The sequence below is a fragment of the Myxocyprinus asiaticus genome, chromosome 40, assembly GCF_019703515.2.
Source record: "Myxocyprinus asiaticus isolate MX2 ecotype Aquarium Trade chromosome 40, UBuf_Myxa_2, whole genome shotgun sequence".
NCBI lineage: Eukaryota > Metazoa > Chordata > Actinopteri > Cypriniformes > Catostomidae > Myxocyprinus > Myxocyprinus asiaticus.
Window position 1 is genome coordinate 32,943,376 of NC_059383.1, and position 12,075 is coordinate 32,955,450.

Sequence of the window (12,075 nt, forward strand, 5' to 3'; positions counted from 1 at the left end):
GTTACACAATGTTATCAATTACTCTCAGAGCATTAATTAAATAGTCGACAGCAAATCTAGGCATCTTTTTTGAGGAATTTCTGCTTGTGAATATGAAATTTTGTTGCAAGGATGAAAAAAATCACAGTGACTTTCAGTTATTTATTTATTTATTGCTTCATAATAGCAAATAATGTCTTTAATACTAAAATTATAATTTAACTTTAAATTGGTGAAACAATGATGTCTCATTTTGCACCAGAAAACAGAAGACTTTCACTCTTGTCTTCATAAAAGGCGCATATATTATTCACATCACAACACTTAGAAAGTAGTGTATTACAAGGGTAAATTCTGTGCAACATTTTAAAGTGAACCTCTTTGAATCTAATCAAATAATAACAAGTCTATAGTTTACAGTTGAGTGCGTCATGACGCACACGCGCACAGACGTGTACAGGCACGCACGCACGCACGCACTGTGATAACCGGAAGCATCAGTAGAAGCGATTGAAAAACAGCGAGAGAATTCATCACCTGTCGATTGCGTTCATATATCTCTCTTGCACACCCATTAATCGCCATATCCCAGTTCCATAACACTTATGCTCTTTCTTTAATTCTCTGTCGAGTTGGTTCGTACGGAAAAGCAGAGTTGGCTGTGAAATTCAGTGCGCAAACAGGCTTTTTAAAGGTGCGTTGAAGCCTCGCGGTAGAACAAATGTAAACAAGTAACAGATCAGCTGTGCGGCCGAAGACACGCGACGGAACGGCGTGATGACAGCGAGCCACAGGGTTTGACAAACATATTCTGCAGCATTTAAAGCGAAATTAGTGTTTGTTTGTTTTTTGCATGCTGTAGAGTTTTTTTTTAAACGTTAGGTCAGTAGACGAAGACACCTCCCAACTCTCGCCTTCTCCTCCATTGCGGGCAGCAACAGATATCGAAAAAGAAAAAATAACACTCGTTTTTTCCCACTGCGTCTAGAGGGTGATAAATAGACTTATGTATCTTTATCTTTCATTGAGGACTGGCTATCTTCACGTCTAACGGAAAAAGCAACAATATTTGAGAAATAACAAGACGAGAAATAGGGTTAACGGTCCCTTCTGGGCCCCAAGGTATGAACAAATATCAGCCACGTATTAATATTTACATGAAGCTGGAAGTTTGAGGCACCCAAGCATCACATTTCCTGGGGAACACCGCAGGTAATAAAAGGTAATAAACAGTGGACAAACAAACATTTTTTCCTTTTTTACCAAGCTATTTATCAAACTGTTGTTTCCTTTTTAGTACGTAATTATTATACATGCATCCGTTTATGGATGTCTCAGTATGTACTGGCAATATATTTATTTTTCAAATGCATATTGAAATCAAGGTAACACTTTACGATAAGGTTTTATTCATTAATATTAGTTAACTGCAATAGTTAAAATGATCTACCGTTGAGCAATATTTTGACAGCAATTATAAATCTTTGTAAGTGTTAATTTCAACACATACTAATACAAATATAATATACTAATTAAAGCCTTCATATACAGTATGTATATGTATATATATATATATATATATATATATATATATATATATATATATATATATATACTGGCATCATTTTTGATCAAATCTAGACAGCCCCATTTCCAACAGCCATCACTCCAACACATTATCCTTGAGTAATCATGCTAAATTGCTAATTTGCCATTATAAGAAAATAACTTGCCATTATATCAAACACTGCTGAAAGCTATCTGGATCGTTAAATGAAGCTTACCATTGTCTTTGTGTTTGTTTTGGAGTTGCCACAGTATGCAATAGACTGGCATGTCTTAAGGTCAATATTAGGTCCAAAATAGCAAAAAAGAAACAGCTTTCTCTAGAAACTCATCAGTCAATCATTGTTTTGAGGAATGAAGGCTATACAATGCATGAAATTACCAAATAACTGGAGATTTCATACAAAGGTGTACACTACAGTCTTCAAAGATAAAGGATAACTGTAACAACTCTAACAAGGACAGAAAGAGATGTGGAAGGCCAGATGTACAACTAAACAAGAGGATAAGTACATCAGAGTCTCTAGTTTGAGAAATAGACACCCCACATGTCCTCAGCTGACAGCTTCATTGAATTCTACCCGCTCAACACCAGTTTCATGTACAACAGTAAAGAGAAGACTCAGGGGTGCGGGCCTTATGGGAAGAATTGCAAAGAAAAAGCCACTTTTAAAACAGAAAAACAGAAAGAAAAGGTTAGAGTGGGCAAAGAAACGCAGACATTGGACAACAGATAATTGGAAAAGAGTGTTATAGATCTTAACCCCATTGAGCTTTTGTGGGATCAGCTAGACTGTAAGGTGCGTGAGAAGTGCCAGACAAGACAGCCACATCAATGGCAAGTGCTACAGGAAGTGTGGGGTGAAATGTCACCTGAGTATCTGGACAAACTGACAGCTAGAATGCCAAGATTCTGCAAAGCTGTCATTGCTGCATGTGGAGGATTTTTTGCTGAGAACTTTTTGAAGTAGTTTAAGTAATTTAATTACTTAATAGTAATTTTTCACGTTATTAAAATCCTGACTATTCATTGTGATCAGTTGAATGCCACTTTGGTGAATAAAAGTACCAATTTCTTTCCATAAGAGCAAAATCTGTACATTATTCCAAACTTTTGGCCACCAGTGTGTGTGTGTGTGTGTGTGTGTGTGTGTGTGTGTATATATATGTATACACACACACTAAGACATTACAGAAAAGCGCTATACAAATAAAAAAGACTTATTTATTTTTTATAAATTAACATTAACCAAGATTAATAAATGTTAAAAAATATAGTTCAATGTTAGTTCATGATACATATTGCAGTTAATGATGATAACAAGTAGTCACTTATTGTAAAGTGCTACCAAAATCAAATCTGCTCTAGGGGCCAGAATTATTTGAACAAGAGTATTGTTTTCATTTATGTACACACAAAACAAGTATTTCACTATTTAGTGTATGTTGATTCTCAGATAGCATAATTGTAGATATTATTTTGTCTTGCACTCTGAAGTTTGGGGTTATTTACCTTAATCCTCAACTTCATCGAAATATCCACCTTGTATATAAATGCCATAACCACTAATGCCAGTAATTATTAGCAGCAAGATGTTTAGATAAAAAGTTAAGGAATCATTGTTGTCATCATGATTAAAAATAACATTATGCATTATGCTGTGAAAAAACTTAAACCCTTTATCTTTATAATCCATAGTACCTCTGACGGATTGGGACTGTCATGGCACACCAGCAGATGCCGAGCTCCCAGAAAGCACTGATGCTGGAGTTGAAATCTCTGCAGGAGGAGCCAGTGGAGGGTTTCCGCATCACTCTGGTGGAGGAGTCGGACCTCTACAACTGGGAGGTGGCGATCTTTGGGCCCCCAAACACGCTCTACGAAGGTGGCTACTTCAAGGTAAGTCTTTAGGGAATGACACTGTATGGCATGGTGTTTTGAGTGCCAGATTAATGGGACATCAAATGTTCTCAAATGCTTATCATTTTACCAGGATGTGTGAAGAAGATCAAGCAATCAGATCCTGTCTTCAAATTCTATTTAATATTCGAATATATCTCACCACTTCATTCACTCATGTCTCGTTCTCTCTGGTTCTTCTTTCCCTAGTGGTGTGTGTTCCTTATACTCTAGACCCCTATTTTTAGCACAGATATTAATGACATCTCAGTGTAAGCACTAAAAAACGAAGGACAGTGAGTTTCAACTATATTCCCTTTTAGTTGCTTATTCTTAGCAGTTTATTGTTAACGATAATTGTCAGTACTTCAATATAACAGCCTCCTCTCCGAATCATGTCATTGCATGATTGAATGAGGATGATGTTACAGTCTTTGGGGATGTTTTTGTGTTGGGAGTTTATACTAGCAAATCATACTGATTAGAAGATGCATGTTGTTTTAATTTTAAATTTTGTTGCTCCATATAATTAATGTCAAGTACCATAGTACACCATAAAGCATAGCCTCACCCTGACAAGTGCATCAGTTTCATTCTGGGGTCGACCAACAGGAGTTTTCCAGTGGGAGATGCTGATATCTAGTTAAGTCGGCGTCACACTACTAGACTCAAAACAACTCGATTTTGGCCGAGGGTGTCACACTTGCTGACAGTTTTACTGAGATCTCGCTCTCTTGAGTTGGAGGTATGACATACTTGCCGATTAAGAATGGTGGAGGTTTGACAAACATACCAACTCACCGCAACTCTTTCTCTCTGATTCCATGTCACGTGGAGCTGGCTGATATATCAACAGGAGTAATGCGTGAGCATAAGCAATTGTAAATGGGTGATTAATGGAGTAACTTTGTGAATTTATCCCCTCAAGGCCGTAGAAAGCAATGCGTATGTCCAAATGCAGCTTTCAGTGAGTAAAATAATTGTTCCATAAAAACAGACTGTTGTGTCTCCGCCTTCTGACTTCATTAGTCGTTTTATAGTGTAGGAGAAAAACACTTGGTGACAGAATCACTTTGGATTACAATCAGCATTTGTAATGATATGCAGCTGAGTGCGATGAAAACGTTCAGATCAGCTTGACGTCTTGTCAGTTCTTCAGTTAAAGAAGAAGCACATTGGCCAGCGATTATGTAAATCAAGCTCACACTTGAAAATCACTGGAAAAATCGTCTAGTGTGGTGCCGATTTAATTCTGACATGTACTGTACATAATACAATTTAATGACAATCACTACAGATGTTAATGGATCTAACAAGTTGGTGATATGCTGGTTCTAACTGTGTGGAGCTGAAAGGCAATTGGTCATTTAAATAAATGATGCATATGGACGTGTCTCAAGGATGGATTATGAACCAGCCCAATGGGGCCAGTGCCCCGGGGCCTCTGATTACCTGGGGCCTCGGGGGGCCTCAGGCTGAGAGGCCTGTGGTGGCATGACATTCAGAAACAAGGCACTGCAAATGCAAAATATACTCTAGAAACACTAAATATAAATAGACAAACAGTGCTTGAATGTGTGCCAGCCATGTTATCTGTTCCTGGGCCGCTAATATGAGGCCCTAATAAATTCTTTTTTTATTATTATATAATACTCCCCGATAGCACATGTACATCACTCGAACATCTATTTGATGTGTTTGTCTACATCTGAACATATTTTTTTTATAATGTTTACTTATCTGCAATATGTCTTTAAGACACATGTCAATTAGGGGTGTAAAAAATATAGTATTGTATCATACGATAGGACGCTAACTGTAAAATAACATATGTATTGTACGATACATAAACAAACACTTTATAGTGTAATTAAAACCAAGCAGCGCAATATTGAGAGCTGTGGAACAGTCTCCTCCCATGAGAGGCAGCGCTTAGTGCTCACAGGAAAACAGAGCAACACGCTTTCAGTACGTAGGTGAGAAGATCGTTGGGAAACGGCAAGTAGATTGTACTGTAGCGGTACAACTTGTCGAATTTGCCATACAACGGTGTCATGTCCTGGTACTTCACCAGCAGCAGTAAGTTTAACAGCCACCTCTCCCAGCTGACACTGAGAGTGACATGATGCTCGTAAATTATGAGTCATATCAAAAAACAGCTTATTCAAAAAAACGACAACGTAAGAAACCTGCGATTACATGAGACTTATAATTATCTGTTTTAACTTCAAATTGTAAACCGCTTTGAGAACAACACTTATGTTCATGTTATAAACCTGTAATAATGGCAGTAAAGTTTACATGCAAAGTGAAATGGGGAAGAGGGCAACAAAATTTGTGTGCCAATCGGTTTTTGCTCAAGCCACTAAATGATTTTGGATTATGTACATATATCGTAAATCCAGAGGTCAGGTTTTTTTTCACCACTAAATGACATTGAAAGGAGTTTTTTCCTTGCTTCAGTCACTTCAGCTTGTTCACAGGGGGCTTTCAGACAACAAGGCATGGTTTTCTATAAAGCTGCTTTGAAACTGTGTATTGTGAAAAGTGCTATACAAATATATGACTAGAGTGTAGACAATTTTTTGTTCTTAAGAAAAGCATGAAAATTGTGAGTTCATATGAGTTTTTCTCTGTTCTGTTTTTTTTGTTGCCAGTGTCGGACACTTTTGTGGCATTTATGATTTAGAAGACATTTATGTCGACTCCTTGAATAAGTTTGAGAGAAACATTTGTGGGTGCTTGTATCGTATCGTATTTGTGTATTGTTACATGCCCAAGTATGTCTCGGATGCCAGCAGATGTCTTTGAGATGTTTATGATTTAGAATGTTTGTAAATCTGATCTTTTTAGGATGTTTAGCAGATGTTAATTAGATTGTGATGCTTTCCAGATGAAATATCTATAACAGATATCTCAGAGATGCACATCTGCTATCTGGGCATATTTGTACTTGGCTTCCTTATATGCATGAGTGTGTGCATGTGTGTCTGTGTGTTTTGATGTTGTATGATGATACTGTTTTGTGATTTTATTTTTATTTTTTTATTATTTTAAATAAAGGTCCCCTGCCTGAAAAGCCCCCCTTAAATGTTCTGCATTAAAAAATAAATAATAATAAAAAAAGAGTACTGGCCATTTGCTAAAGTTTAAGTGCCATTTGTTAGTTATCAGCTAATTGTGATTATTTAGTTGTCTGTATTTGGGCTTGTCACAATTATGATTATTATTGTCAAATGTGTGCTTAATATTTATTAATTGTAATTTATTCATATTTAAATTGAAATCGTAATAAAATAGGTATACATGATTTCCTTTAAAGGGAAAGTTCACCCAAAAATGAAAATTCTCTTATCATTTACTCACCCTCATGTCATCCAAGATGTGTATGATTTTCTTTCTTCTGCAGAACATAAACAAAGATTTTTAGAAGAACATCTCAGTTGCAAGTGATACAATGCAAGTGAATGGTGGCCAGAACTTAGAATCTTTAAAAATCACTTAAAGACAGCATTAAAGTAATCCATAAGACTCCAGGAAGCTGGTGCCCCGGGCCCTTGCAGGACCAGAATCCATCCCTGATGGTGTTTTGACTGACACACCATTGGGTTAGTCCCCCTACGATTTAGCATTCCTACACCCTTCAAATATTTTACACATACACTAAATTGCACTTATTTTATATCAATTATTTCACACAACAACGAATTCTCAAAAAGTTAAAAACAGATATTGTTTGTTATCTCCTAAAATGGTGGTTGGTAGATTTTGGAACTGGCAAAAATGCTAACCAGCCAAGTGGACATAGTTAGTGAATAATGCTGATTTTTTTAATTTTTTTTTTATCTCAATATGGCCAAATATTGGGCGATTTATCAGCCTGGCTAATATATTGGTCTGTCACTATTTCATTTTCTCTTCCATATGTAACTGAGCAGCAAGGGATTCTGTAGTGGGATGTGTGACCTAACACTAACTCCCCAAGTGGGTGAAAGGTTGACCAAAGCAAGGACAGGGTGATCCAGCTGATCCAGATGATTTGAAGAAGATAATGGTATCTGTGCAGAGGCAGTGAAAAAATGAAATCAAACTTTTGGGTTTTATCAGGATGTGTCTCTCTAGTGAATTGAATATAATTATGGCTATATTAAATGTTTTATGGAATTTTTTTCTTCCATTTAAAAAAAAAAAAAAAAAAAATGTACATACAATTTCCTCATTTCTTTCAAGCAACAAAGAGCTATCTGGTTTATTGCCATTAATCTCTAATGATTACTGCCAGAGTAGTTAGATCAGTTGTAGGTCTGCATTCACTCAGTCACTCTCATGCTGCAGTGTAGACTTGATCACAAGCCAGTTCATATAGTCTGTCACATAATCAGCGGTCAACAGCACTGGAGAGTGGTAGGAGGTACCATGCAGAGAAGAGACGCCCATTAGTACACCAACATCACTCTCACAGTTAACATTGCAGTCAAATGCACTAGTCAGTACTCAGTCATAACCACAAATATCAAAATAACTAAACTAATTACCAATGGAATCACAATCATAATCTCTACTGTGCCTGTAGCTGATTCTGTCAACTGATAGAGCATGACAACACACAAACTGATCAAAAGAATACCTTAAATACACTGCTAAATGTATAAATGTAAAAAAAGTATAAAGCAAAACAACACTGCATTCAGTACAGGACTGCGTTGAAAACAACAGCATTTAGTAGTGCATTAAACAGGCACTGACTTCTCAAGCACATTTTTTGGCACCACATCGGAAACCTGATGAAGAGTACATGATGTTTAGCTTCATGAGGATTGTGTGTATACGAACCCTTTTAGCCTAATGTGTCTTTCCAGATTTGTAGCTGATTTATAACGGCTCATTTGCTAGCTTTCATGTGGCCCACATACTAGCTAATAATGCTCCATGTCTCTTATTTTGTCTCTCTCATCTCTTTCCCCAGGCCCATATAAAATTTCCTATTGACTACCCATATTCTCCCCCGACCTTCCGATTCCTCACCAAGATGTGGCATCCAAATATCTACGAGGTGAAAATGTCTTTTTTATTTACTTAAAGCAACATCAACACCATTCAACATCAAATCAAAATTGACCCTATTTACTTTATACTGTCCTTGTCCTAATGTGCTCAATTATTAGAAAGATAATAATTTTTAAATGTTATTTTTGTATTCATAAACTTTCATTAAAATGTAACAACTTGTTCTGCCTCTTAAATGGCATCACCCCGCCCTCTTATTTTTCAACTCCTCCCCTCCACACTTTTCAGAATCCAATCAGTTTCTGATGGAAAAAATCAAGACCTGACCCTACATTTTCTGTCTCATTGAATAACCTGTTTTACTCATGTTGGCTTGAAACTTATGTTAGTAACCTTATAGGAAGTATGCTGTTATTGTTGAACTGTTCAATGCCTCTCAACCTCAGAATGGCGATGTATGTATTTCAATCCTCCACCCTCCTGTGGATGACCCCCAGAGTGGAGAGCTCCCCTCAGAACGATGGAACCCCACACAGAATGTCAGGTAGTACAGGCAAAATAGGCACAATTACAGTCCAATCTCAAAACTTCCAAAATGACTATATGTGTGTGTTTTGTGCATAGAACAATCTTGTTGAGCGTGATCTCACTGCTGAACGAACCCAACACCTTTTCTCCTGCAAATGTGGATGCCTCAGTCATGTTTCGTAAGTGGAGGGACAGCAAAGGCAAGGATAAAGAATATGCAGAGATTATAAGGTACCATAACTTGGTCATTGAAATGAAAATCTATACAAAAAAGGCATTTTAATACTCTTCCGTTCACTACATGTTAAAGTTAAAAGGTTAGTCTGATGTCACCGCAGTGACTTTAATACAACCTAGATGTCTTGTGTATTATTTGAGCTGCAAAGTTGTTTAAATTGTAATTTTTACAGTCGTTTTAGGGTTTGTTGACATTATATCATCATGGTAACTAAGTTGTAAAATTGGCTATAACTTTACACAAAAAAGGTTAGTAAGTGATATTGTCACACTAAAATCATGTTTACACGCATATTGTTTATGTCTTGTCACTATACTTTTGAAACAGTGAGTATTTTAATATTTAAAAAAATTGGCCCCTATTCACTTCCATTGTAAATGCCTCACTGTAACCTAGATTTATTTATTTATTTTTTTATAAAAGAAAAGGAGGGACGAAATCGATATACATTTTTGTGGTAACCAACAAATGCTGTCGATTGAGCTTAACTTGTATTGAACCTAGAACATTCCTTTAAACTGTGCCTCTTCCATTTAAGTGAAATAAAAAATGTAACAACTGCTGTAACAAATTCTCAAGATTGCTAATTTCTTTACTCAATTTATTAACTCATATATTATCCCATAATATGTATGATAGGATTATAATAGAATATTAAGAACTAAAACCAGCAGAATTCTTTTCAGAAGGCATTTTTTTTGTCCTTATGTTTTGAATTTCAAGGACATTTTTGGTGGCATTTTTGCCCCCATCCCCACTTAATTTCTGACTGTTCTATTAGTACACCCTAGCTAACACATAGCAAATACTGTAACTGGCAACCATCCAGAACACCAAAACATCGCAGCAGCAGGTTTTACACCATCAAACACCTCTCAAATTTTCTTCAGAAAATGTAGTTGTACAATTCAACTTGGCTGTGATTTAGATTAAACATTCACTGAGGCTGAATTTTGGCCCAGCACATTTCCATTGCACCATCCTATTGCAGTTCAGGATACACTGCTCTTTAATTCCTTTGGGCAAGCAAATGCTAGTGAACAATATCATGACCTTTTCTCTTATTGGCAATACTTCTAAACAGATCTTTAGCAGAAAACTGCATAATTTGCTTCTTTGCTGCTATAAAAAAGGAAATGCAGTGAGATCCTAAATTTAAAACCATTAGTAAAAATGCTTTTATTAATACAGAAGTTTTCATTACAGATTGTATTGTCAGCAAAAGATTATAAGTAAAAAGTTCGATTGAAAAAATAACGGACCACACTATATATTAATGCATGCAGCTGTTATATGCTGCAAAGCCTTGGTTTATTTGTTGATTGTTGAAATTGTACCTTTCTGAATCTGTCTTTGTACCATATACAGGAAGCAGGTGATGTCCACCAAGGTCGATGCAGAGCGAGATGGAGTGAAAGTACCAACAACGCTTGCTGAATACTGCATCCAGACCAAAGTGCCTTCTCACGACAGTAGCTCCGACCTGCTCTACGACGATCTGTATGACGATGACATCGAGGAAGAGGACGATGACGATGATGAGGCAGAGGCTGGCGGGATAGGTGGAGAAATGGCCGGGGACTGTTTTGGCGATGAAGATGACTCTGGCAACGAGGAGTCTTGACCTCCTTCCACTGTTTACATGACACTCTGACCTTCACCCTCTCACTATTCTTAACCCTAAGAGCCTCATGTTTCAGATTATCTCTTCTCCCTGTGCTAAGGTTTTAGCACAAGGAGTGTGTTTTTCACTTTTTCGGTTTTGAAAACATAAGAACTTCAGATCTTTGTCCTTACCACACCTCACAGTTCCTCAGTAAAGTACACTGTATGATCCCTGACATCTTTCTGGGCTCATAAAACACAAAGTCATTCTAGTCACATTTCACACCCCAAATTCTCCTGCCTCTTAACCTCAGGGCTTTTGGATATTCAGAGCTTGTCAGACCACCTTACAAACATTTCAATGTTTTTTCCAGTTATTTTTAAGGGTTAGTTTACCAAAAATGAAAATTCTGTAATCATTTACTCACCCTCATGTTGTTCTACACCCGTATGACTTTCTCCCTGTTGTGGAATATAAAAGGAGAAATTTTATAGAATGTCCGAGCCGCTGTTTTTCATACAACAAAAGCACAGTGACCAGAGGCTTTTAAGCTCCAAAAAGAATAAAAAGCACCATAAAAGCCTCATAAATGAAGTCCATATGCTATATTCTAAGTCTTTTAAAGCCATGTGATAGTTTTCTGTGAGGATCAGACCGAAATTTAAGTCGTTAAAGATACTAGAAGCCATTGGTTCTCTCTTGTCTTGAAACCAAACACAATGCGGCAGTTTAATTTGTCTTATGTGTTCAACAGAAAAAAGAAAGTCAGATGGATTTCAATGAGACATGAGGGTGAGTCAAAGATGACAGGCTTGCCACCCATTACCAGCCATTAATCTGTACCTGGTGACACTTTCATCGCCAACAAATGAATGTTTTGTTCATTGCCCAGATTTTCAACTGTCTGGAATGGCCTTCACAGTATAGGGCTTCACTAATGCCACTCTCTATCTTACCTAATTTCCTATTTCATGTTGAGCATTTTTCAGAAAAACAGGTAAGTATTAAAGAGAGGATGAATAGAAAATGAATAACTTATTTTTTTTTTCATAAAATTTGAATGTCATCATTTTGACCAGCCATCAACATCGGCAGTTCACCTTCACTAAGGTAAATGCGTTCACTTATATGCAGCTCGTACCGACAAATCACTTCTGTGATTGAGCTTTTTGAACCATTAAATTGCAGTGTCAAAGTATATGGCACACCAAGGTGCTTTCAAGTACTTAGCAGCATAATAGACACTAGCAT

The 12,075-nt window shown here is 36.8% G+C and overlaps 1 protein-coding gene across 2 annotated transcripts; it reads left to right on the forward strand.

The window, feature by feature from the left end:
* Positions 1-341: 341 nt before the first annotated feature.
* ube2r2 (ubiquitin-conjugating enzyme E2R 2) lies at positions 342-11,871 on the forward strand. 2 transcript variants are annotated; one of them, XM_051680390.1, is made up of 6 exons: positions 342-1,191; positions 3,245-3,445; positions 8,412-8,498; positions 8,899-8,996; positions 9,077-9,211; positions 10,587-11,871. In XM_051680390.1, the coding sequence occupies exons 2-6, from the start codon at positions 3,269-3,271 to the stop codon at positions 10,840-10,842; spliced, it is 753 nt and encodes a 250-aa protein (XP_051536350.1). In that variant the 5' UTR covers positions 342-1,191; positions 3,245-3,268; the 3' UTR covers positions 10,843-11,871. The 2 variants fall into 2 exon arrangements, with proteins under 2 accessions (XP_051536350.1, XP_051536349.1); XM_051680389.1 differs by having other exon boundaries at positions 405-1,201.
* Positions 11,872-12,075: the final 204 nt, after the last annotated feature.

What these genes read in the sequence shown, in the direction of transcription:
- ube2r2 (XM_051680390.1), top strand. Translation starts at nt 3,269, where the DNA reads ATGGCACACCAGCAGATGCCGAGCTCCCAGAAAGCACTGATGCTGGAG. An exon ending in GGCATCCAAATATCTACGAG is followed by an intron (nt 8,499 to 8,898) that starts GTGAAAATGTCT and finishes TCTCAACCTCAG; the next exon opens with AATGGCGATGTATGTATTTC. An exon ending in AACCCCACACAGAATGTCAG is followed by an intron (nt 8,997 to 9,076) that starts GTAGTACAGGCA and finishes TTTTGTGCATAG; the next exon opens with AACAATCTTGTTGAGCGTGA.